The following is a 27,789-nucleotide window of genomic DNA, read 5'->3' as shown; positions in this document are numbered from 1 at the left end:
ACTAGAGATGAAATATTACTTTACAAAGTCCCCACATCTCTGACCATGGGCATGGAACTTAAACGCTTTAGGTCTGCAAAATGAGCTGGCTGGGCTGAAGCCAGCTGTGGAAGCCCCCAGAAGGAGGTATGGGGAGTGCCTATTTTTAGAATTTCCAAAGACACAACAGAAACTACACATTTACCCACAATACGATGGCTCAGGCTAAACCACATTTGGTTGAATGATGTCAATTCAACATGCAGTGACCAGTCTTACCCCCAGAACAGAAGCCTCTTTGGCAGCTGGGTCTCTCCTTTATCAACAAAAATTTAAAGGAAATTACTTAATGCTCAAAAATACAGTTTTCCAGCCAGGCGCGGTGGCTCATGTCTATAATCCCAGCACTTTGGGAGGCTGAGGCAGGCGGATGGAGGTCAGGAGTTCAAGACCAGCCCGACCAACATGGAGAAACCCCATTTCTACTAAAAATACAAAAATTAGCCACGCGTGGTGGCGCATGCTTGTAGTCCCAGCTTCTCGTGAGACTGAGGCACGAGAATCACCCGCGAGGCAGAGGTTGCAGTGAGCTGAGATCATGCCACTGCACTCCGGTCTGGGTGACTGAGTGAGACTCCATCTCAAAAAAAAAAAATTTTTTTTAAAACACAGTTTTCTTGGTCATTACGGATTAAAATCTAAGGTCCCTTACGTTCTAAAACTCTATCATTCTAACTTTCAAAGGAAGTTATTCATACCAAGAATAACTCAATCTCAGCATCGCCCTGTACAATACATAATGAACAGTAACAAACAGCTTTCTCTCCTAGCTTTCCTACACTTGTTTAAATCTTTGCAACTAATTAAGGTGTACCTATTTATAAGGCATACCATATTTCCAAAAAGAATTAGACACAACTGTATATTCTCTGAAGATACTAAGAAAAGGTCTGGATTTGCCCAGTTAGGAGTTTCTTCCTCAACTTCTTGCTTTTAGAAAAGCTCAAATAAGGCCGGGCGCAGTGGCTCACGCCTGTAATCCCAGCACTCTGGGAGGCCAAGGTGGGCGGATCACCTGAAGTCAGGAGTTCGAGACCAGCCCAACCAATATGGAGAAACCCTACCTCTACTAAAAATACAAAATTAGCTGGGCGCGGTGGCGGACACCTGTAATCCCAACTACTGGGAAGGCTGAGATAGGAGAATCACTTGAACCTGGGAGGCGGAGGTTGCGGTGAGGTGAGATCACACCATTGCACTCCAGCTGGGGCAACAAGAGCGAAACTCAGTCTCAAAAAAAAAAAGAAAAAGAAAAGCTCAAATAACTACATGCCCATTTTTGTCTCTTTTATCTTTTTTCTTTTTTTTTTTCCAAAAGCAACAGGAAAGTTTTCAGTTGGCCCCAGTACTACCACCTGCCACAAGATACCAAGAACTGGGAAACCAGGGACCTGCTCTGTGACATGGATGAGTCTCACGTCTGCAATGGTAACATCAGGGCCAAAACATCGACCCTACTTCAAGGCCTATTATGGAAGAACAGTTGAGATGCTGATGGGGGAAAAAACACACTTAGAAGTTCAATGCATTATACAATATAGTTGTTACGATACAAATTGTTATTAATAAGATTATTTTAAAGTATACTGAATTTTTTGCAAATCAAATATTTTTAAATGCATTAACAGGGAGGTTTCTATCCCCATTCTCTGCAGGAATTCTATGGTGCACGCCTTCATAAATGAGAAATAAATCACCTAAAAAACCAATTCTGAATCCCAGATTTACATTCAATAGTAAATTTTGAGTCTTTATAGAATAGCTGTTCATGTAAATACTTCAAGAGACAATTTTTTGAGTGCCCACTCTTCCGGAAACTGAGCTAAGAAACATCATCAATCATCTCACTGAATCCTCACAAGTAAAGTGGGATCGATTATCACCTTTATCCAAGAAAGACAGGTGGGCACGGAGCGAGGACTCACCCAAGGTCCCGCACCCATGAAGGGGTGAACAACGTCCACCTGAAACCAGAACCGGTGTTCTAAGCCATTCTGCATTTCTGCAGGGCAGATGTCCATGTGAACACAAGCTGGCAAGCGGATGCCAACTTGTTGTAAATCACTTTCAAACACCAGCTCACAACTTTTCATTGCATCTGGCTTCACGTGTCCAACGTGGTCCTCAGATCGCATCATTAGGGCTTCTGCCTTCTTCCTGAGTACTTCCACACATTTGCTGCTTGTTCCTTTTCTGCTAACAAACAGATCAACATAAATTGCTTAAGTAGACAATGCAGGCAAAACAAGAAAGCAAAACCAAAGGGAAAAAGGAAAAAAAAAGCCTGCTTGCAGGTTATAATCCTGGAGCCGTATTTCTGCCAGAATGATGTATCTTATTCTAGCCCTGGAGAGCTCCAGGCTGAGGTCTCTCCAATCCACGCAATTCTGCGCATCTGGAACTCATCACCTTTCGCCCACACAAACCTGGTCCTGTGTATATCCTCAGTAGAAGGCACTAATCACCAATTACCCAAGCAGGAGACCTGTTAGCCCTTCACTTCCAATTGATGCTCCTAAATCCAAAATGATCCCAATGAAGTGACTGCCTCAGGGATCCTTTTGTCTATCCTGCCCCTCCAGCCCCACTGCTGATTTGGGGCACTAACCTCTCCCTGACTCCCCTGTTCCAGGACTCCACGAGCAATTTAACTGGTCTCCCTAACGCCATTCTTAAGACTTTTTAACGACAGCTCCAAAGTGGTCTTTCAAACACACAAAAAAGCTAATCATGTTTCTGTTTAATTTCCTCACTGACAGGATAAAAACCAAATGACTAAGTGTGGCATAAAAAGTCCCACTTGGGAGGCCGAGGCAGGCGGGTCACTTGAGAGCAGGAGTTTGAGACTAGCCCGAGTAACATGGCAAAACCCTGTCTCTACAAAAAACAAAAATTAGCTGGGCATGGTGGTGCCCGCCTGTGGTCCCAGCTACCCAGTAGGCTGAGGTGGGAGGATCAATTGAGCCTGGGAGGTAGAGACTGCAGTGAGCTGTGATCACATCACTGCACTCCAGCCTGAGCAACAGATTGAAATGCTGTCTCAAAAAATGTCAGTCAGGCACGGTGGCTCGTGCCTGTAATCCCAGCACTTTGGGAAGCCGAGGCACGCAGATCACTTGAGGTCAGGAGTTCGAGACCAGCCTGGCCAACATGGCAAAACCCTGTCTCTATTAAAAATACAAAGCGACAGAGCGAGACTCCATCTCAAAAAAAAAAAAAAAAAAAAAAAAAAATTAGCTGGGCATGGTTGCATGCACCTGTAATTCCAGCTACTAGGGAGGCTGAGGCATGAGAATAGCTTGAACCCAGCAGGCGGAGGTTGCAATGAGCGGAGATCGCGCCACTGTACTCCAGCCTGGGTGACAGAGCAAGATTCTGTCCATATATATATATATAGTCTGAGAATATATATCTTCGTGGACAACCAAAGCCTCTTGTCAGCTTTCTCTCTCACTACTCCCCTATACATGCCTGAATGCCAAAACAGACCGTCTTCTCATTCATCCATCCTCTGTGTCTCGGGACCAAAGCTGGTCTACCAGCTTGAAAGCCCTCTCTCTCTTGCTCACCTGGTAAACTCCTACCCATCCCTCAAGCCACAGGCCCAGCTCATCTCCTCTGTGAAGCCTTCCCTGAGTCTCCCAGACAAACTGAGGCACCCTGACGGCCCCCTTCTGAGGCTCCTTGTGAGAGCCTCCCTATCTGCCAGCCCCTCCACACTGTTGTATAGATCCTTCTCCCTAGGGAATGTGCTCCCTGACCCCAGGGCTCAGCACTGGCTGTTTTTGTGCCCCCAGCACCTAACGCAGGCCCAAGAACAAAGTAGAGGCTCAGACTGATTAAGTAGCTATTAGGAGAGACAACATACATGGGAAGGAAAGGTAACTGGTGGTTTTATAATTTCTTTGGGGAGGTATATCAGGCCTGGAATCTGATTTGAGCTATTATATATTATATTATATATATTATATATATAAAATATATATATAATACATATAATACATATATTTATATGTATTATATATAATACATATATTTATATATATTATATATATAATACATATATTTATATATATTATATATAATACATATATTTATATATATTATATATAATACATATATTTATATATTATATATAATACATATATTTATATATTATAAAACAATCTATAAAGGAGAAAGGTAAAGACAGAAAAGGCATTCCTTTTTTGTTTGTTTTTCTGGTTTTGTAGAGACAGGGGCCTCGCTATATTGCACAGGTTGGTCTTGAGCTCCTGGGCTCAAGCAATCTGCCCACCTCGGCCTCCCAAAGTTCTGGGTTTACAGGTGCGAGCCACTGTGCCTGGCCCAGGAAAGGTACTGCTAGACCAGAGGTCTGTCCTGAAGGAGGAGAGGAATTAAACCAGAAGAACGCATTTCCTGGAGGCCTACGTCACACTCTGGTACAGTTGTAAGTCTCCATCTGTGAAAACATAAAGCCCTCAAGTGGGGATTCCAGAGAAATCAGGTCACATCTCAAAATACACTCAGTCCCTCAGAGGATAAAGTTCTCAACATCGTGACAATTACATTTTATATACTATTTAGTAGGGATTAAAGTTTGTAGAGCTAGCGGCTATTAAAAAAAAAGTTTAAGCTACGTGAAATCAGAGAATAAATCACGGTTCTGAATGTAAATTGGGAGTCTTGGGCAGCTTCCAAACTCTGCACTCCTCTTCTGAGGTCTTTTATCTTCTGGTGATATAAGCTATAGTCAAATAATAAAAGAGTCACTGAGATGCTCTTCTCCTTACTCAGCACTTCGCTTGACTGCTCAGACTTTAGGTACGCAGCAAGAAGTGAGCTCACAGTGAAGTTTAAACGGCAAAGGCACTTCCCATCATTAGAAATCCTCCTTTGGATGCACTCAGAAGACTTTCCAATGGTTGCCACTCTGTTAGGGGACTGCTTCCAAAGACTGTCTTGTAAAAATTAAATGCTTGCCACTCCCTTGAAATTCCGAGTAAAAAACCTACCTACCTAGACACTATCCTGAAATTATTTCTTAAATTCCTAAAGTCGTAACATCCAGGCGCAAATGACATCCCATCGCGTCACATCATCTGCAGTAGTTATGTTTTCAAAAGTTGCCATGAATGCCGTATTAGCCAATACTGAACCATTGCTCCTAGGGGAAAAACAGGACTAGGTTCCTACAGGCCTCTCTAGTCACATCATCTCATCAATATAGAACTTTGCTTTATGTGTGTTTCTGTTTAAAGACATGTCATTTAACATATATTGTTGATTCATTAATATTGAACTCACAGCCATCAGCACCACAACTCATGCTTGAAGAAACTAACATTACAAATTTTCTCTGCAAGGTACATTACAGCCTTTCCACACTTAGGAACACTAGACACTTCTGAACTATGCTTGGGGCTACTTTAAGCAGCAAAATCACCAACAAAAATGCAAATACATTTTAGTGAATAGGTGAATTTGCAAATACAGAATCCACAAAAACTGTGGAAGCACTATAGTTTGTTTTACTCTTATGACATTACTGGCATATAGTGCAAACCCCTTCATTAGGTGTCACAGTGGGGGTGTCCCAACAGATCTAAGCCATGGTGTGGCTCCTATCCTTAGGAACCCTGCAGTCCAGCAATGACCCTCAACTTCTTTTTTTTTTTTCAGACGGAGTCTTGCTCTGTCACCCAGGCAAGAGTGCAGTGGTGCGATCTCAGCTCACTGCAACCTCCGCCTCCCAAGTTCAAGTGATTCTCCTGCCTCAGCCTCCTGAGTAGCTGGGATTACAGGCGCCTGCCACCACACCCAGCTAATTTTTGTATTTTTAGTAGAGACAGCGTTTCACCATGTTGGCCAGGCTGGTCCAAACTCCTGACCTCAGGTGATCCACCGCCTCGGCCTCCCAAAGTGCTGGATTACAGGTGTGAGCCACCACGCCCAGCCGGCCCTCATCTTTTATCTTCCTGGATATACTTGGGGACTACCTCCCACTCCCTCACACCAGTAAGCCTCAAGGAGACCATGGTTTGAGAGCACTCCCATACCACCTTCACCCACCTCCATGCATATTCCAATACCATTCCCAGTAGGGCACACTCCTTCCACTCAAGAGAGACCTGCTAGAAAGGAAAAGGCTAACAGCAGCAACTGTGATGCAGGCAGAATAAATAATGTGACACAGAAATCGGCAAGAGTCCAAAGAACTCACTGAGGGACTGCTATGAAAAACTCCTATCCCATCTACTCAGTTACATCTGGTTTCTTTGTACTAACATCTATAAAAACACAAAAATAGGAAAAGGACTAATTCTGACCTCCTTATCCCAGCAATGAGTAATCTTCATCCATATCAAACAACTGAAAGAAAAAAAAAAGACCCCAAAAACTCTATGGATTTTTATTAGGAGATATATTTCCAAATAAATTCTATATTCTCCTTTTATTTATCAAAATTTATAATATCTTTGTTTTGTTCAAATGTAGAATCATCATCACAATAACTAAATACAACAACTTTTGGGCTGGGCACGGTGGCTCATGCCCGTAATCCTAGCACTTTGGGAGGCCGAGGCGGGCGGATCCCCTGAGGTCAGGAGTTCAAGACCAGCCTGGCCAACATGGTGAAACCCCGTCTCTTCTAAAAATATAAAAATTAGCCAGGCATAGTGGCAGGCACCTGTAATCCCAGCTACTCAGGAGTCTGAGGCAGGAGAATCGCTTGAACTCCGAAGGCAGCGGTTGCAGTGAGCTGAGACCGCACCACTGCACTCCAGCCTGGGCAACAAGAGTGAAACTCCATCTCTAAAAATAAAGAAATAAATACAAGAAGCTTTGAAAATATGTAGGCCCTCTAGCCACAGGAAACTTAATTTAAATGTATATACATATTTTTGGCAAGAACAAATATAATATCCTAGGATAAAATTCTATAAGAATAGAATATGACTCTAAAGAAAAAAAAAGAATGAGGTAGAAATTCCAGTGGTTAAAGATGAGCTTCTTTTTAAATGGATGACAGTGGGTATCAAATCTCTGTGGTATTTAGCTCCACTGGTTACACTTAAAATAATGATGTAACTGTTTTATTTCAAGATGCCAATATTTACAATACTCTGGAAATAACATCCTTTGCCTCTCTCAAGTTACGATGAAAAATTTTGGCTATCAACTCAAAGTGTGGGAGGGGGTAGACGGCTTTACAAAATTATTTTAGAAATCAGGTGAATAAAAAGCCGAGTTGGGCCCCTCGAAAAGAAGCTCACCCCTCAGTTCCAGCCTAGGCCAGGTCTTTACATTTTTCAAGAGAAGCTGGAAATCTGGATTTTCAACGTATAGTTTACCTGGGATTTTTTCTGGTATGTTGATTCAAAAACTTTTCAACAGCATGCAAGCCAAACTAAACACATCTTTAGGCCAACATTTTTCCTACTACCTTGGCTCTAAGCAACACTCACCCTCTTCAGTCAATTTTTCTGTGCACTTCAAGGAGGTTCACTCATTCAAGAGACCATCACTGAGCGCTTCCTGGTGTACCAGGCACTCACCTAGGCCCCAGGGTCACAGGGATGGCTGAAATACTAGCCCTCCCCTCAAGGACGGCACAGCGGAAGAGGAAACTGACAGGTAACCAACATTTTCAATGCAGTCTGTTCAATTCAGGGCTAGAGTTAGGACTGGGGAGAGTGGCCTACAGGACCTCCGCTTGGGTAGGTCAAGAATAAATGGTTTTATCTGCAAAGCCGTGTGGGGGAAGAGAAGCCAGGACTGGAAGAAAAAAGGTGTGACTCCATGTTAGTGACTCAGCAGGGCTACCTTAGAAGGCTCCAAGGGTCAAGGGGCCCACAAAGCAGACGGAACCAAAGGTCATGGCCATCCTAGGGCGCTTGAAAGAACAGAACACCTGCAGGAGACAAAAACCAGCCCCGCTCATTTTCAGCTCTTATGTTAAAAACAGGCACATGATGGAAATAAACCATTGAGACGAGATCCAAAAATAATCTTAACTGGGCACCAAAGCTCATAGAAAAATCCTTATTTTAATCACTTCTGTAAGGCAGCTGAAAGGTACAGACACCAAACTCAGCTTGGGAAGCAATCAACTTAATCTGCTTCTTTGAAAGATTAATTAAAATGGAGATTACCAATGGCTGCGGAGGAGCTGGGTCAGCCGACGGGCCCAGTTGAGATGAGCGATAAATTGTTTTAAAATCACACAAACACAGCTGTGGGCCAAACACAGAGATGGTGCATAAAATCAGCGTCTTCCTGGGCCCCTCATTCAGCTCCTTACGACTGAGTTAAAAACCCAAACCTCAGGAAGAGCAGAAGGTAGGGCTCTGACACACCAGGCAAGGAGCCTGCCCAGTGGACGTGGACATGGCCACGGGGAGCCTACGTGGCTGGAAGTGCTAAGCTGAACCAGCAACAGCTGCTGCGGGGAGAGGGGCAGAGGCACAGCCTGCAGGAGCTGCCAACACACTTGATCTTAACTCAAAGAAGATTGTAAGTGCTTGTTTAAGCCAATTTCAAGGATCTGCTCAGCTGAAGCCTAGACAGAAAGTTGAGATAGCAAAGCAACAGAAAAGGGATCAAATACCTTCTACATAGCCCTTACATCACAGAGGGCCTGGAAGAAGTGTTCTCCAGTGGAGGGCTACTTTTCCCCCACAGCATATGGCAAAAAGGGGGTTAAGCCAGAGACTCATGAAGACTCTGGTTGGAGGGCCCAGAATGAACCCATTATCCCTGGGCATAAGCCCTGAGAGGGAGAAAACCCCAACAGCAGTCAAGAGAAAAATGACGATTTTGGCAACCGTTCCCCAAGTTCTTACCTCCCCAAGAGGAACAGTGGACGATGATGCGGACACAATAGTAAAGAAGACAGGACACCAGCAGCGCCCAGCAGGAGAGGGGCTGACCTTCCAAATTCACTGCTGCTCCGAGTTAAGGAGCCCTGGACCGGGGGCTACTGAACACTTAAAAACCAACTCTTTTGACCAGGCACAGTGGCTCATGCCTGTAATCCCAGCACTTTGGGAGGCCGAGGTGGGTGAATCACCTGAGGTCAGGAGTTCGAGGCCAGCCTGGTCAACATGATGAAACCCTGTCTCTACTAAAAATACAAAAATTAGCCAGGTGTGGTGGCGGGCACCTGTAATCCCAGCTACTCGGGAGGCTGAGGCAGGAGAATCGCTTGAACCCAGGAGGCAGAGGTTAACAACCCTTTTGTTTTTTGTTTCTTGAGACGGAGTCTCACTCTGTTGCCCAGGCTGGAGTGCAGTGGTGCAATCACGGCTCACGGCAACCTCCGCCTCCTGGGTTCATGCAATTCTCCTGCCTCAGCCTCCTAAGTAGCTGGGACTACCGGCACGCACCACCATGCCCGGCTAATTTTTGTATTTTTCATAGAGATGGGGTTTCACCACGTTGGCTAGGCTGGTCTCGAACTCCTGACCTCAAGTAATTCACCAACCTCGGCCTCCCAAAATGCTGGGATTACAGGCGTGACCCACTTCGCCTGGCCGAAAAACCAACCCTTCTACAGTAAGTTTTCCCCAGAAGCTAATAGAACATTCCTCACTACATTAGGTGTCAGAAGCCCTGAATTCCAGCCTGATCCTGGTGGCCCTTTACGATACTGAAAAATATTTATTTTGTCTTAAAGTTTCCTGGCATACAACAATCCTTGGAACCTCCACAGTGATGTCTTTTGTAGGCTAATGAGGTGACTGGTGGCTGAGATTCCCTAGGTGGCTTCAGGATGGGAGCTACGCACTTCAAAAACCAAGGCAGGATTAGAGGGTTGGGAATTTCAGCCCCACTCCCAAACCTCTGTGGAGGCGGGGGCTGCAGGTCAAGGGGATCACTTGAGGCCAAGGGTTTGGGACCCACCTGGTCTCTACAAAAAAAAATTAATTAAAAAAAATTACTTGGGCGTAGTGGTGTGCACCTGGCTACCTGGGAGACTGAGGTGGGAGGACTGCTTGAACCCAGGAGTTGGAGGCTGCAGTTAGCTATGATCGCACCGCTGCACTCCAGCCTGGGCAATAGAGTGAGACCCTGTCTCTGCAAAAAAAAAAAAAAAATTAAAATTTTAAAAAAATAAAATAAGTGTAACTGTTTACCCTCAGTAAGCAGCTACAAAGTGCACCCCAAGTTGGAGGCACACCATGCTGAGATGGGTGAGCTCACCTGGGCCAGCACCATGTCCCAGCCCTGCCCTCCAAGGCCTCCTGCACACAGCCTCTTTCCTGCCCGCCACCACACTGGTCCAGGCCCAGATCACAGCCCTGCTACAGGCTCTGAGGTCATTTTCTAAGGCTCAGTTCTGCTCATGTTTCCACATCCTGGATGTGTCACAAGCTAACACTATAAACACTTTAGCCTAGAACTCAAAACCCATCATGATCTGACCTTTACCCCCCTTTCTAACCTGGTTTCCCACTGGTTCCTTCATGCCCAGCTTGCTAATCTCCTCCCACCCTTGATGTCAACGCTACCACCTCCCAGGTGTGGCAGGGTAAGAAATCTATCTTTGGTGTCTGCCTCTGGCTCCTAGCACAGACCTCCAAAAGCCCTTGGAATTTGGAGTGATGGGGTGAAAGGAACATCTCTTGTTATTCATCATAAGCCCCTTTCAAGCATACCTAAGTTTATGCCAATGCGGTGACTCTTGGAAAAGGGGGGCTGGTTACCAGGGGAACCAACCAGGTGATGAGAGAGGGTTGGAATTTGCCAGTCCAGAAAGGGGAGAGGCACTGGAGGTTGAGTCAGTCACCAATGACCAGTGATTTACATCAATCATGGAATCTCCATAAAAACCCTAATTGGAGAGGTCTGGGGAGTTTCTGGTTGGTGAACACCTGGATATGAGGGAGGTGGGGCACCCGGAGAGGACAGCACGCTCCCCTGCTACCTCACCCCACCCTACACCTCGCCCCATGCAACTCTTCTATTTGGCTGTTCCTGAGTTGTATTTGTCATAATAAAACTGTAAACATAAGTGTCTCCCTAGATTCTGTGAGCCATTATCGCAAACGATCAAACGTGTGTTGGGGTGGTGTGAACCCTCAAAGGATGGCCAGTCGGCCAAAAGCACGAGCCACAACCTAGGACTTGTGACTGGCGTCTGAAGTGGAGGGGGTGTCGGGAGCGGTCTTGTGGAACTGCCCTCAACCTGTGGGGTCTGCAATACCTGCACATAGTCAGTGTCACAGGTGAATTCTAGGACACACAGGTGTCCAAGAATTGGAGAACTGCTTAATGAGAAGGAAAAACCCACACATGTGTGAGGTGTGGAGCGTAAGCTGCCATTTTCCTTCACCTCCCGCCCTTGATGTCAACACTGTCATCTTCAGGGTAGTGTTCTGGCCGGCATGTCTGCTCAGCCACCGTCCCTGCCTTCAGAGCAGGACACTTCCCCATGCCTCAAGTTTGGACACATGCTCACGCGTCCATCATGTCTTCCCCCAGGTGGGCTGGGTGTCTCCATCTCTAAACTCACACAGCATTGATTTGGTCTCTGCTTACAGGATACAGGGAGTGTCTCCCAAAGCTGGGCCTGAAGCTCAACTCAGCCACTTAATTCGCTGAATGTCCCTGGGTGAGAAAATTTAAATGTCTGACCCCATCTCACTGAGGTCAGGAGGACAGATGGTGGTAACACACATCTAAAACACCTGCCGTGTTTTCCATTCTTTTCACCCATAACACTATGAGTTCCTTGAGTGAAATGTTTTTGCCTCTCTCAGAGAGCCTAGCACCATGAGTTACATTCAGTAGGAGCTAAAAGAAAATGTATTCCTTAAAAAAGGAAGAAAAGGCCGGGCGCAGTGTCTCACGCCTGGAATCTCAGCACTTTGGGAGGCCGAGGCGTGCGGATCACAAGGTCAGGAGATCGAGACCATCCTGACTAACATGGTGAAACCCCATCTCTACTTAAAATACAAAAAATCAGCCAGGCATGGTGGTGGGCGCCTGTAGTCCCAGCTACTTGGGAGGCTGAGGCAGGAGAATGGCGTGAACCCAGGAGGCGGAGCTTGCAGTGAGCAGACATCGCACCACTGCACTCCAGCCTGGGCAACAGAGCAAAACTGTGTCTCAAAAAAGAAAAAAAAAAAAAGTTATGTTTCAGATCCATTCATGACAGTCGATGAGCAGTCAGTTGTAGCTAAGAACCTGGTCCAGATCAGGATATGTGTGTGTGTGTGTTGTGTGTATACTTTCAAAACTAGGAAAATTTGGAATAAAAATTGAGGCTTACTATGTTTAAACTCATCCAAATTTCTAATGAAGTTGTTTTTTCACTAGAATGTAATATGGTGGTTACCTGGGCCTGGGGGTCAGGGGGTTGGGGAGACTTTTGTCAAAGGATACAAAATTTCAGCTGGGCGGAAAAAGTTCGAGAGATCTATTGTACAACATAGTGACTATGCTCAATAACAATGTACATGCTCTCAAAAATGGCTAAGACAGTCGATTTTAAGCATTCTCACTACAAAACAAGTATGTTAAGTAATACATATATTAACTAGATCAATTTAGTCGTTCCACAGTGTATACGTATTTCCAAATAACATATGGTACATGATAATAAATAAAAAGGAAGAAAATTCTGACAAATGCTATAATGTAGATGAACCATAAGGAAATTATGCTGAGTAGAATAAGGTAATCTCAACAGGCTAAGTACTGTATGATGCTACTTATGGGAAGTCCTTACAGTAGATAAATTCAGGAACAAAGTAGAATGGTAGGTGTCAGGGGCTGGGGGGAGAGGGAAGGAGGAGTTGTGGGGGTTTTGTTATGTTTTTTGTTTTTGATTTTTTGTTTTGTTTTGTTTTTTTGAGACAGAGTCTTGCTGTATCACCCAGGCTGGAGTGCAATGGCACCATCTCGGCTCACTGCAGCCTCCACCTCCTGGGTTCCAGTGATTCTCCTGCCTCAGCCTCCCGAGTAGCTGGGATTAAAGGTGCACACCACTGCGCCGGGCTAATTTTGTATGTTTAGTAGAAACGGAGTTTCACCATGTTGGTCAGGCTGGTCTCGAACTCCTGACCACAGGTGATCCACCACCTTGGCCTCCCAAAGTGCTAGGATTATAGGTGTGAGCCACCATACCCAGACTGGTGTGTGTGTGTGTGTGTGTGTGTGTGTGTGTGTGTGTGTGTGTTTTAAGACAAGTCTCGCTCTGCTATCCAGGCTGGAGTGCAGTGGTGCAATTACCATTTATCTGATTTTCAAATCATTTCACCATTTTCAGTTATATGAGCTGTTAATGACAGTAACTATCCCATAAATTTAATATAGATACCCCAGATTGTTCTGAGGGAGAAACTCTATTTTGAGTCCTGGATGATTCGGTTCTAGTCTTCCTAATTTCCTTATGCTTGCCATTACAGTGCACTGTATATGGCACTGTGAGGAAGATAGAATTCTTATTCTCAAATTCACCTGCTGGTACTGTAAGGACATTTTAACAGACCTCCTAAATTTAACCGACTAGGGTGTTTTGTTTTTCTTTAAGAAACATTTGAAAATCATCCTCCCGAAAGGGAATATTTTATTCATGCCAGTTTAAGTAGTGACAGGAAAATATTCAGTACTTAAAATGGAATTTTTAAAAAAAAAAAACGGTCAGCATGAATTTCCAAAGGCATCTGGAAAATTGGCAAAAGAATTAAGAATGTGAAAAGCAACCAGTGATCCCAGCTGGGGTGAAACTGCCTTCCTGTGGAAACCCTGAATAGAAGGTAAGCTTCTAAGACTGATTGCTTGATGTATTTTCTTCACGTGTCATACCGACCTAAGACTGCTTTAGGAATTCCCACAGACAATCCCCTGGAAAGTTAATTTACATAGTGATTCCAATTTAATCAGAGAAAAAAAAGCGCACACCTGCAGCTTGTTCCCAGGGCCCCACACGAGCTTGAAGTTAAAGCATTTTATTTTGTATTGAGAATAACAAGAATCCAGGCAAAGATCTTAAAAGTTCAATCTTTCCCCTCTACCCTTCATGGCCAAAAGACTGAGATACCAACATATCATGGCCTGAGAAAGGGTTTTCCTCATTCACGAGAGAAGACAGTGTTGGCCCAACACTGAGCTCTGGAGTTTTTGCCAGAACTGAGCTTGGACCCCTTCCCACCTCCTACTCACTCAATGCTGGACTCTGAGCACATTAGTTGACCCCACACAGAATCTCATCAAGTTGATTCATAAAGTCAGGACTATGCACAGCATCCTCTTATTCACGCACGCTGAGCCTGAGTTCATTCTGAATCTAGTGGGCCAGAAGGATGGCTCCATGGGGACAGCTGGACCCGTATTCCAGGCTTGGATAGGTGACTCGCTCACTAGCTGTGTGATCTCAGGCAAGTCCCTCAACCCTTCTGGGCTCCCCTTTCCTCTTGGGTCCTTTACACGTTCAACTAGAAGCTTCTGCTCCCACGTGACATGACCCAAGGGGGAACACAGAGACTGGAAACAGGCAGGCTGCACAAGTCCCGGAGCTCATGGTTAGCCCTGGCCCTGCACTCTTACCTGGGTTTTGCCTGGGCACAATGGACCCTATTCTACCCTCAACTAGTTGTAGGATCTTGAATAATGGGGCTTAACTTTCTGTGCCTGATGATAAAGATAGTTTAGAGACAGACGCAGAGACAGATATAGTGACAGAGATAAAGACAGAGACAGAGCTAGAGATACAATGTCTCTTCTAGCTCTAGAATTCTACTTATATGAGAAATTCCTTCCATTCTGAATAAAACAGAAACTAAGGTTGAGCAAAGTGGCTCGTTCCTATAATCCCAGCAATTAGGAAGCTGAGACAGGAGGATCACTTGAGGCCAGGAGTTTGAGACCAGTCTAGGCAATGGAGCAAGACCCCATCTTTTTTTTTAATTTTTAAAAAATAGAGACAACTACTTTATAGTTCTTCGGCCACTGGTGCAAATCACTAGCAAATGCAGTATGAAAATTTTGCATCAGCCTAGAATAAGGACACCGTGCAGTACAAGCGCTTTATAAAAGGTAAAAATATGGGAGACACAGGACTATTCATTCCTCCAGAACAGTTTATTGGTCATGCACATGTCCTCAAATTAAATTCCCCCCAAGATCACCAGCCACCTCCAAAAGTTAAACTCACCTTGCCCCATGGGGCAGTACCTCCCATGCACAGCACAAAGATGACCCACAGGAAAAATAGCCTTCTCTTTGAGGCTCAAGGAGATGTTCTACTACAAGTGCCTATGATGAATTCATCCCTTCCACTGACCTAAATGCAGATAGAAGGCATCAAAAAAAAAAAATCAAATGACAATCCAAAGCCACAGATTTTGTGACCATTTTGCTCTCAATCCTATTCCCCAAAAAGGAAGCACCTTCAGACAGTAGGTGACAAGGACACTGTGTCCAGAGAGGGCGTTTTCATCTAACTACAACTTTCAAACTCACGGCCATTAACATTCACCCAAAATAACTGGACGGTCGCCAACCAGGAAAGGGCACGTTACTAAAACCGGCCCTCCAGCCTCCGAGAGGCTCAGCAGAATTCTGCTTGCTGTGAGTAGGGAAGGAAGCAAGGTCCGTTTATTCTGCCAACGTGCAGAGAGGCACAGTAACTAGGTCACGTTCTCACTCAGGCCTGGATGAAACCACCTGGATGCTCCAAGCCCTCGACCCTGTGGTGCTGGGCAGAAGCTGAGTCTCCTGCACTGAGCACCTCTCCTTGAAGCCTGAAGACACCTCTGGCCACGCACCCCAAGGAGAGCAGTGTCGGGATGTTCCCAGAATCCTTGATGTCCCAAAGAGCCTGTCCCAAGAGCAATGGGCAGAACATGAGCCTTGGTCTAGGCACAGACCCGGGGCTGGCACGCGCCACCGCCAACCACCTGCCACCCAAGCCCCTCAGCCCCCTCTGCAGGGAGTTTAAGCAGTAACTGACCACACACACCCCCACGCCACCCTAGCATAGAGAACACTTAAATCTGGAGCTAGTGGAATCACCAGAAACCCAAATAATTAGCCTCTCTCTAAGCAGAAGCTGATGGAAGCTCACAGTTGACCCATCTCGCCTCTTCCTCCAGACCTTGGACAGTTCGGACAGGAAGGACCTTCCATGGAGTATGGTGGTGTCTCCATCAGCTGCGGGATGTAAATCACACAGACGACACGACAATGTGCTTCCCAAGTGAAATCGCAAGCCACGCCTTTACCGCAGGCTCATCAAGTGTTTTCCTCCAACGACAGGCTTTCTAGAACAGCACGACGTGCCTCCAGGGGAGCGTGGTAACAAAATCACATTCGTGCTGCATCTCATGACTTCCTAAGCGGTGGGATGGTTTTCCCTTCACAGCAGACAAACCTCGCATTGCCACACAGTATCTGAAAAACTGCTGGAGCCTCTAGCCCCAGGTAATGACGGAGCTGTCTTTGAGCCCCGCAGAAGTCTCCCAAGTAGGCATTTTTAACAATTTATTAATTTGAAACGCATGTCAAGTGCGATGTGTTTTTGCTCTTGCCTTTTAACCTCTGCAATTAGCAGACAGGTATGTTTTCTTGTGCCTCTTAACAGCCCCCAACAGAGAAGACAAAACACTCAGACTGCCAAAAACGTTTCCTGGGCCAAGAAGGCACACCAGCATAGACGAAGGCTTTTTTCTCTGCTGTAAACCAGTTTTTGCCTCTGCTCTAAACCTCGACACTCTTATTGACAGACAGAGAATCTAGAAGCTGGAGTCTGGGGGAAAAGCTGAAAGCAAGAAAACTGGTTAAGTTTCAAGGTTGATTCGGGGAGAATTCGACAGTAACAAGGGCTTGGGCCGGTAACGGTGGCTCACACGTGTAATCTCAGCACTTTGGGAGGTCAAGGCGAACGGATCACCTGAGGTCAGGAGTTCGAGATCAGCCTGGCCAACATGACAAAACCCCATCTCTACTAAAAACGCAAAAATTAGCCAGGCGCGGCAGCACACACACGCCTGTACTTCCAGCTACTTGGGAGGCTGTGCCAGGGTCTTCTTTGGTGAGCGCATTTCTGGAGACGATCCCAGAAGCCTCCTGAGAGTCACCTCAACCTACTCAAAGAACAAGCAAAGATGCCTGGCTGGCAAGATGCCTACAGAAAGGGAGGTTCCCAGGGGAGAAAAGAGCTGAGGCTTCTTCCCTCCCACAATGGGCTCCATCTGCTCACTCACTCATGACAGCAACTAAGCATTGGTGGGGCGCCAGCAGGGGCGAAAGGGAAATTTTTGAGCCCAATCTTTCACAATGAATAAAATAGTTCAGAACTTACATCCCGATAGAGGATAGTTAGCATTTATTGAGCAATTATTATGACATAAAGATACACACACAGGCCAGGTACGGTAGCGCATGCCTGTAATGCTAGCATTTTAGGAGGCTGGGGTGGGCGGATCGCTTGAGCACAGGAGTTTGAGACCAGGCTGAGCAACATAGCGAGAACCCATCTCTACCAAACAAAATACAAAAATTAGCCAGGGTTCCAGCTACTCAGGAGGCTGAAGTGGGAGGGTCACTTGAGCCTTGTGGGTGGAAGTTGCAGTGAGCCGAGATTGCACCACTGCACTCCAGCCTGGGCCACGGAGCCAGACCCTGTCTCAAAAAAAAAAGCAACCGAGATACACATAATATAACTTTCATTAAGAGTTTACAATGTCTATATATATATATATAATATATATAAAATATATATATATATCTCAAACTCAATGAAAGTTAGCCATTATATATTATACATATAATGTGTGTGTCAAAGCGTGGAGGCTGTCACTACTCTATGAATAGCAATAATTGTAAAATGAAATATGTAACGGTAACTTTTTTTTTTTTTTTTTGAGATGGAGTCTCTCTTGGACGCCCAGGCTGGAGGGCAGTGGTGCAATCTCAGCTCACTGCAACATCCGCCTCCTGGGTTTAAGCAATTCTCCTGCCTCACCCTCCTGAGTAGCTGGGACTACAGGTGCCCGCCATCACACCTGGCTAATTTTTTTGTATTTTTAGTAGAGACGGGGTTTCACCATGTTGGCCAGGCTGGTCTCAAACACCTGACCTCAAGTGATCCGCCCGCCTCAGCTTCCCAAAATGCTGGGATTACAGGCGTGAGCTACTGCGCCCGGCTGAGTAAAGTTATCTTCGTAGTTCTACATGATTATTATTTTTTATTAAAGTATCAAAACATTATATTGTATGTGAATTTACTTCAAACTTCTTTTTCTGCTAACTAGTACATGATTATTATAGAAAATCTAGGAAACACAGCAAGGCAAGAAGGAGAAAATTAAACTCATCTGTCATTTCACCACCTTCAGATGACTGCTGTTAATATCGTGAATGTACACACACACTTCCAGCCCTCTCCCTATAAATATAATTACAAATGTTCTTCCACAAAATTGGGATCATATTATTTGTTAACTTATTTTTTACATTAAGCAGTATATTGTCTGCCCACGTCCTTCAATAACATTCTGCATCGCAACTTAAAGTCTGCAGAGTATCCCATAATATTGATGTGCCACAGTTTATTTTACATTATTAAATTAGTAGTTTCATTTTTTTTTTTTTTGAGACAGGGTTTTTGTTTTGTTTTTTTTCGAGACAGAGTTTGTCAGTTTGTGGCCCAAGCTGGAGTGCAGTGGAGTGGTACAATCTCAGCTCACTGCAACCTCCACCTCTGGGCTTCAAGCAATCCTCCTATTGGTCTCCAGAGTAGCTGGGACCATAGGCACACACCACCATACCCAACTAATTTTTGTATTTCTTGTAGAGACAGGGTCTCACTATGTTGCCCAGACTAGTCTTGAACTTCTGAGCTCAAGCAATCGGTCCACCTTGGCCTACCAAAGTGCTGGAATTACATACAGGAGCCACCACGCTGGGCTCTATTTGAGCTTTCAGTTGCCATAGGAAATATTCCATAGATTGACTGCTTTTTTTGTAAAAGCTTCATTGAGATACAATCCAAAATTCACCAATTTAAAATGTACAATTCAGGCCGGGCACAGTGGCTCACGCCTGTAATCCCAGCATTTTGGGAGGCCAAGGCAGGTGGATCACCTGAGGTCAGGAGTTCAAGACCAGCGTGACCAACATGCTGAAACCCAGTTTCTACTAAAAATACAAAAATAGCCAGGCGCGGTGGCGCACGCCTGTGATCCCAGCTACTTGAGAGGCTGAGGCAAGAGAATCGCTTGAACCCAGGTGGTGGAGGTTGCAGTGAGCCAAGACTGCACCACTGCACTCCAGCCTGGGCAACAAGAGTGAATCTCCATCTTAAAAAAAAAAAAAAAAAAAAGTACAATTCAATGGTTCTCAGTATAATTACAGAACTGTGTAATGACCATCACAATCAATTTTGGAACATTTTCATCTTTTCTCCCCAAGAAACACTGTACCTTTGATCAGTCATTTTCCATTACTCTTCAACTATCTTCCAACCCCCAGCCTTAGGCAACCACTAATCTACTTTCTGTATCTGTAGATTTGTCTACTCTGGATATTTTATATAAATGGAATCACACAGTATGTAGTTTCTTGTGACCGGCTTCTTTCACTTAGCAAAATGTTTTCAAGGTTCAGCCATGAGTAGTAGCATATATCAATGCTTAATTCATTTTTACAGCCAAATATCACATCATTGTATGGATACATACACTTTCTTTTTCCATTCAACCACTGATAAACATTTAAGTTGTTTCTGCTCTTTGGCTACATCAATAACACTGCCATGAACATTCATATACAGGTTTTCATATGGGCACATATTTCCATTTCTCTTAGATGTATACCTAGGAACAGAATGGCTGGCTCATTTAGTAATGTCATGTTGAATCTCTTGAGGAACAACTGCTTTCCAAAGCAGCTTCACCATTTTACATCCACACCAGCAGCCTAGGAATGTTCTAGCCTCTCTACATCTTCACCAACACTTGTTATTATCTATCTTTTTATTACAGTCATCCTAGCGGGTATGAAGTGACATCTAATTGTGGTTTTGATTTGCATTTCCCTGATGGCTAAAGATGTTGGGCATCTTTTCATGTACCTTCTTTGGAGAAATGCCTATTCATATCCTTGGCCCATTTTTAATTGGGTTATCAATTATTGAGTTATAAAAGTTTTTAACATATTTTAGATTCAAGCCCTTTACAGATTTTCAAAACACATTTCCCATTCTGTGAGGTGTCTTTTCACTGTCTTGATGGTATCCTTTGATGCACAATTTTTGATGAAATACAATGTATCTATTCCTGTTGCTTGTGCTTTCAAGGCATAAAAATTTACACCTATGTTTTCTTCTAAGAGTTTTATAGTTTTAGTTCTTATATTAGGTCACTGATCCATTTTGAGTTAATTTTTACATACAGTGTGAGACAATGGTCCAAATTCACTCTTTCATATACGAATATCTAGTTGCTCCAGCACTATTTTTTCAAAAGACTATTCTTCCCATCACTGAATTATCTTAACCAATAAGATAGTCAAAAGAAAATAAACCATAAATGTGAGAGTTTATTTCTGGACTCTCAATTCTAGTCCACTGATCTATACACCAGGACCACACTGTCTTGATTACTGTAGCTCTGTAGTAAGTTTTTAAAGTCATCCAACTTTGCTCTTCTTTTTCAAGACTGTTTTGGCTATTTTGGGTTCCCTGCATTTCCATATGAATTTTAGGAACACCATCTCAGTTTCTGCAGAAAGGGCAAGCTGGGATTTTGAAAGGTATTGTGTTTAATCTATAGATTAATTTGAGGAGTTTTGCTATCTCCACAACATTAAGTCTTCCAATCCATAGACACAGGACGTCTTTCCATTTATTTAAGTCTTCATTACTTTCTTTCAATGATGTTTTGTAGTTTGCAATGTGCAAGGCTTGAATTTCTTCAGTCAAATTTACTCCTAAATATCTTATTCTTATTGACGATATTATAAACGAGATTGTTCTCTTAATTTATTTTTTATTTTTCCTTGCTAGCATATACATATATAATTCATTTTTGTATACTGATCTTGGATCTTGCAGTCTTGATGAACTCATTTATTAAATGGAATAGTTACCTAGGTGATTCCTTAGGATTTTCTCTCTACAGGATCATCTCATCTGCAAATAGAGATCGTTTTACTTCTTCCTTTACAATCTGGATACCTTTCATTTCATTTTCTAACTACGCTGGCTAGAACCTCCACTACAAAGTTGAATGGGGGTGGTGAGAGCAGACACTCTTGTGTTGCTCCTGAGGCTAGTTAAGGTAAAGCGTTCATTCTTTCTCCATTAAGTGTGATTTTAGCTCTGTGAGTAGACTTTTTAAAACTATTTGTGTAAAAGGTTATTTTGCTGTTATGTCCATTCATAAAAGGACCTAAGTATGCTTATTTCCCAATACACAACTTCCTTAATATTTAGTTATCTTACAGATTTTCAACATTATTTATGCTTGTACTAGGTAAGAAAGAGAAAATAACATGCTCGAGTAATTCTGAAGTTCAAGAAGATTTGAAATGGGCGTATTTAATAAAACCCAATGTCTGTGGTGAAATAAACACCTGCTAATATAAAGTCCAAGCAATGGACATTCATGGCAATTTGACATTTCCCCAAGTTGCAAGTCACTCAATTTACTGCTGAAAAGAAAGGCTTTATTCTGAGCACGTTCTGAAATTCTGTACCAATTTTCCTGCTTCAACATTCCCTGAGTTCTTATTCTGTTGCTCACCAAAATTAGTTCCACCACAAAAAGCTCTTTACAGTAACAACAACAACAAAAAAAATTGGAAAGATCTATTCTAATTTTATTTAAATCTATAAATCCTAAAACAAAGAGGGATTTGACACTTAGCTAATTTAATTATTTAGTACCAAATACTTCAGATAAAAAAACTACACCCGGAAACCTGGATTATGTGGTTTGATGCTCTAAACAAATTATATTAGAGCAACAGCTTGGTTAGCTAGAATACATAGAGAGAAGTGCAGGGGAAATGTGTGCACTTTGGAAGAACTGGCTTCAAATCCCAGATCTGTCCATTACTAGCTGTGCTTCCTCGGACGAGTTACTTCTCTTCCATGTGCCAACTACAAAAAAAAAAAAAAAAAATTGCTACTTGCAGGGATGTTGTACAGATTAAACGACACATTTAATCAAAGTGCTAGGAAGGAACACAGAAAGTGCTATTATTACTTGAAGTCATGTTTGTTTGTTTGTTTGTTTGAGATGAAGTCTCACTCTGTTGCCCAGGCTGGAGTGCAGTGGCGCGATCTCAGCTCACTGCAACCTCCGCCTCCCGAGTTCAAAAGATTCTCCTGCCTCAGTCTCCCGAGTAGCTCAGATTACAGAGGTCCACCACCACGCCCAGCTAATTTTTGTATTTTTAGTAGAGATGGGATTTTTACCATGCTGCCCAGACTGGTCTGGAACTCCTGACCTCAGGTGATCCGCCCACCTCAGCCTCCCAAAGTGCTGAGATTACAGGTGTGAGCCACCATGCCCGTCCTGGTTTTTAAACTTTTATAGCTAAAATCTTTCTAAACAGTATTAGCATTTTTATGTCTGGGTATGATAATAAACAGACTATAGCACCTTTGTTTCTGAGTATTTCATATGAAAGATCCTATGTAAGTTATCAAAACATGCGTCAGGCTCACCCACAAGTACCTTATCATCCAGTATAAACAAGTGTGATGCATACCATAAGGATTTCACATACATTATCATTACAAGATATGACACAGATAAAAGGTATCCATGGGGCTGACTATATAGTGAGAGGCTGGGCACACATTCTACAACATGGTTTTCATTAATATATTCCAAATATTAGCTCAGACAATTGTTGTTCAACTGTTCTCCCTAAAAGGTGGTACAGCAAGTCCCCACTTAATGTCCAATCAGTTCTTGGAAATTGACTTTAAGCAAAATGACATACTTGAATATCATCATTTTGTTCAATATCATTTCATTACAACACTGATTTAAAAAAATGAAAAATTAAAACTTAAAGTATAATAAAAAAAGAAAAAATAAAATAAAATAAAATAAATAAATAAATAAATGAAAAATTGTGGTTTTGTTATGTCATTTCACTTAAAGTCACAGTTTCCAAGGAAAATGGACTGGTGTGGAAAAATCCACACAATGAGTGTCAGAAGTGTCGTGAGTATATAGCAAAACAGTTTTTTTTCTTTTAAAAGGTTTTACTCTTGCTTTATAGTACCAAGTCACCTAAAACGCCATGTCTCTGCTATGAAAACTCATCAGGCAACAGCACAGTCGAACTCATCATTTCTACCAATTAAACATGCCCCTGGTACCAGCTAATTGGCACATCTGGGATCATCCAATTAGCAAGACAATGAACACTGACCAGACTCCGAACATGAACGCGGACTGCTTCTGTATGCCACGCCACAACCGTCAGAGAACTCAGACTGTATCGTCAATTCTCAGCAGCTTGCACTGTCTTCTTTAAAAAACTTGAGAATTGGCTGGGTGCAGTGGCTCAAACCTGTAATCCCAGCACTTTGGGAGGCCAAGGCAGGCGGATCACCTGAGGTCAGACCAGCCTGGCCAACAAGGTGAAACCCGTCTCTACTAAAAATACAAAAATTAGCCAGGCGCAGTGGCGCGCGCCTGTAATCCCAGCTACTCAGGAGGCTGAGGCAGGAGAATTGCTTGAACCTGGGAGGCAGAGGTTGCAGTGAGCCAAGATCGTGCACTCCAGCCTGAGTGACAGAAGGAGAATCCGTCTCAAAAAAAAAAAAAAAAAGAAAGCATTATGATTTTCTAGTCCTTCCGACATTTTTTAAGAACCACTACCCAAGATTTCTCCTTGCAGGATTCAGAAGCAATCACCCAAGTCAAGCTGTGACCACCCCAGGAAGGGAACGGCATTCATTCTACAACTTTATAAGGGGCGGGGCCCGCTGTCACTGCTCAATGTATGTACAAAGCTGACCTCCTTTTGCTATTATTTTCAAGACACGACCAGTTCTTTTCATTCCTACTTCCTTTTTTATTTCCAATAAAGGGAAAAGGCAGGCTTTCACCTAAATCAAAATGGAAGAGTCATAAAAATGTACAAGCTACTTCACACAGGCATATACTTTTCATTGATTTCATCTCAACCTCAAACCATTCATTTTAACTCAAAAACAACCTGACAAATGACTAGGCCAATTATATCACTACTAAATGTGTGAGCCTTCAATTAGCTGAGAAATGCGTGGGGTTTGTTTTTTTGTTTGTTTGTTTGTTTTTGAGACAGAGTCTTGCTCTGTTGCCCAGGCTGAAGTGCAGTGGTGCAATCTCAGCTCACTGCAATCTCCGCCTCCTGGGTTCAAGCGATTCTCCTGCCTCAGCCTCATGAGCAGCTGGGACTACAGGCACGTGACCCCATGCCTGGCTAATTTTTTGTGTTTTTAGTAGAGATGGGGTTTCACCGTGTTAGCCAGGATGGTCTCGATCTCTGACCTCGTGATCCGCCCGCCTTGGCCTCCCAAAGTGCTGGGATTACAGGCATGAGCCACTGCGCCCAGCTGAGAAATGGTCTTAAACATATATTGACTTGGGTGGCATCATGGTAAGAAAAATCCTTCCCTTTTTTCCGGGCAATACTCACATGAAAAACTGAAGTGCAATTATGTTATCAGCTTCATAAAAGGAAGGATTTGTTTGGCCTCCTTTGGGTTGTCAAACTCAATAATCATTACAAAACATAGGCTCCAAGTGTGACGAATTCCTTGTAGCCTTAAAAACCTTTACTCTCATATTTATAATCATTGATCCTTTTAATTGGAAGGTGAGACAGTATCATAATAATTGCTCTGCTAGATTCAGAACTAAGGAAAAAAGGTTTCACCTGATGTTCAATCAATCAACAATGCCTCCTCTTTTTTTTTTTTTTTTTTTTTGAGATAGAGTCTTGCTCTGTCACCCAGGCTGGAGTGCAGTGGTGCAATCTTGGCTCACTGCAAGCTCCACCTCCCAGGTTCACACCATTCTCTTGCCTCAGCCTCCCGAGTAGCAGGGACTACAGTCGCCCGCCACCACGCCCGGCTAATTTTTTTGCATTTTTAGTAGAGACAGGGTTTCACCGTGTTAGGCAGGATGGTCTCGATCTCCTGACATCATGATCCGCCCGCCTCGGCCTCCCAAAGTGCTGGTATTACAGGCGTAAGCCACCGCGCCCGGCCAACAACACCCTTTTTTTTAAAAGTCCTCCTAAAAGATTTATACTGATCCATCCACTTTCTGGCACATTTTTGAAAGATATTTAGCCAGGAGTAGAGTCGTATCTGGCCATGAATCTGAATGGTAAAAACTGGCCTCAAATTAAGTTATTTTATTTTCTTTCATTGATTAATTGATTGATTGAGACAAGGTTTCGCTTTGCCGCCCAGACTGCAGTGCAGTGGCACGATCTCGGCTCACTGCAACCTCCGCCTCCAGGGTTCAAGCAATTCTCCTACCTCAGCCTCCCGAGTAGCTGGGATTACAGATGTGCACCACCATGCCCGGCTAATTTTTGTATTTTTAGTAGAGACAGGGTTTCACCATGTTGTCCAGGCTTGTCTGGAACTCCTGACCTCAGCTGATCCACTGGCCTCAGCCTCCCAAAGTGCTGGGATTACAGGCATTAGCCACCAAGACTGGCCCCAAATTAAGGGATTTTAGCTAACATTTTTGAGCACTTAAACACCAGGCATTAAACAAACAAGAAACTCTGATGATTTATCTCATGAAAACCTCATCACGACCCTAAATAATATAAACAATTATGATTCCCATTTTATGAACTATAAGTAGAGGTTCAGCATCATGCAGACAGATCCCTGGTGAGCAGTCATGCTGAGATTCAGGCCAAAACAGCGTTATATTCGTCCAGAGACCACTGTCTACTTATAAGATCCATTGACGGAGAAAGCCTGCAGGCCACCATATTTTAGGAACCCCTCAAATTTTTTTCAAAATAGTATCTCAAAGATTTTCTTGCTCTACTAAAAGAAATGCATGCTTGGTCAGGTGCAGTGGCTCCTGCCTGTAATCCCAACACTTTGGGAGGCCGAGGTGGGCAGATCACCTGAGATCAGGAGTTTGAGACCCGCCTGACCAATATGGTGAAACCTTGTCTCCACTAAAAATACAAAAATTAGCCGGGCATGCTGGTATGTGCCTGTAGTCCCAGCTACCTGGGAGGCTGAGACAGGAGAATCACTTGAACCCGGGAGGCGAAGGTTGCAGTGAGCTGAGAGCACACCACGGCACTCCAGCCAGGCGACAGAGCAAGACTATCTCAAAAAAAAAAAGAAAAAGAAAAAGAAAAAGAAAAAGAAATGCATGCTCATGCTTGGATAGAGATCTCATGAGAAAAAAACCTTTCCAAGTGTCCAGTAAACTCTAGTGCTCGATAAACTTTTTTAACCACTAACCCTAAGAAAATTTTAGTCACTAAAAAGCCTTTGATATTAGGCTAAAAAGAGTAGAGAAGAAAGTTTTATAACTGAAAGGGATTGGGATCAGCTACCTGATTTGTGGGACCCAGTGTGAAATGAAAATGGGGATACCCTTGTTCAAAAAAAAAAAATACTAAGGGGCCAGTCACAGTGGTTCGTACCTATAATCCCAACACCTTGGGAAGCCAAGGCCAGGAGTTCAAGACTAGTCTGGGTAATAGAGCGAGACCCCATTTCTACAAAAAAAAAAAAAAATTTAAGTTTGCCAAGTGTGGTGGTGTGCACCTGTGGTCGCAGCTACACAGGAGGCTGTGGAGGGAGGATCACCTGAGCACAGGAGTTAGAGGCTGCAGTGAGCTATGATCGCACCACCTCACCCTAGCCTGGGCAATGGAGTGAGACGCTGTATCTAAAAAATATATCTATTAAAACAAAAGTAAGGGCTTTAGACGGAGAGAGCAGTGCGCTTGATGAAGTATGGAGCCCTTTGCACATGGGCCCCTGGGCAGCCAGGCAGGGTGAACGCTCATGAGGCTGGCCCAGGAAATAATTGGTGTCTAGTCCCCCAGAGGTCACACTGGACTCCAGAGGAACGAGGCCTCACAGCCTGTGAAGTGGCCTGTGAGCTGGGCCGCATGCCTGGGGTGCTTTCTCTGGAATTAACCATGTGCAAAATCAGAATCTCAAACTAGAATGTTCAACAGCTTGGCTCCTAATACCTTTGGATGTTAACCTAATGCAAGATACAGTTTAAACTTCTTCTTATTGCTATGAAATTGCCTGTGACAACATGAAAAGGTCATCTTGCATATAAATCACAAGAGCCACAGAGATTTCCAAACATATCCTAAACAGAAGCAATGAGCAACTGTGCACATCATGCCAGATCATCTGTCTTAAGAGACTGGGTGTTTGAGATTTTTAATTTTCCCATGTGCGATCTCCTGGTGTTCTCCAATCATTAAAAATATGAAGAAACCACTTGAAGTGCATTCCTATATGGTGGGTCCTTTATTACACAGCTTATTTATAATGACTTCTTAAAATTAACAAGCCCTGAAACAAAGTAAATGTGATCTAATAAACTCCTGAATAACATTTGTAATACATTGTAACAAGAAAAGAAAAATCACTATTTTAGTGCCAGCAGAACAAGCACAGTAACAAAAACAAAAAAATCTTAAGTTAGGGAAGAACATTGAGCTTCAAGTCAAAGAATATCTGTTCTGCTCACTCACCTGCTTAAGTGACCAGGACAA

The 27,789-nt window shown here is 43.6% G+C and overlaps 1 protein-coding gene across 7 annotated transcripts in view; it reads right to left on the bottom strand.

Annotated features, from left to right (window-relative positions):
• Positions 1-27,789, bottom strand: part of CAMK1D (calcium/calmodulin dependent protein kinase ID) — a 486,590-nt gene that overhangs the window by 430,965 nt on the left and 27,836 nt on the right. Inside the window, exon 1 of one of the 7 annotated variants that reach the window (XM_016962639.4) lies at positions 16,145-16,262. The exons of 5 other annotated variants lie outside the window; for them this stretch is intronic. In XM_016962639.4, coding sequence (XP_016818128.1) covers positions 16,145-16,197 — 53 coding nt within the window. In that variant the 5' untranslated portion in view covers positions 16,198-16,262. One more of the 7 variants, XM_054660093.2, reaches the window with a different exon arrangement.

The sequence above is a fragment of the Pan troglodytes genome, chromosome 8 (assembly GCF_028858775.2).
Source record: "Pan troglodytes isolate AG18354 chromosome 8, NHGRI_mPanTro3-v2.0_pri, whole genome shotgun sequence".
Lineage (NCBI taxonomy): Eukaryota > Metazoa > Chordata > Mammalia > Primates > Hominidae > Pan > Pan troglodytes.
Note: the sequence above shows the minus strand (reverse complement) of the source record. Positions and strands in the feature narration are given on the sequence as shown.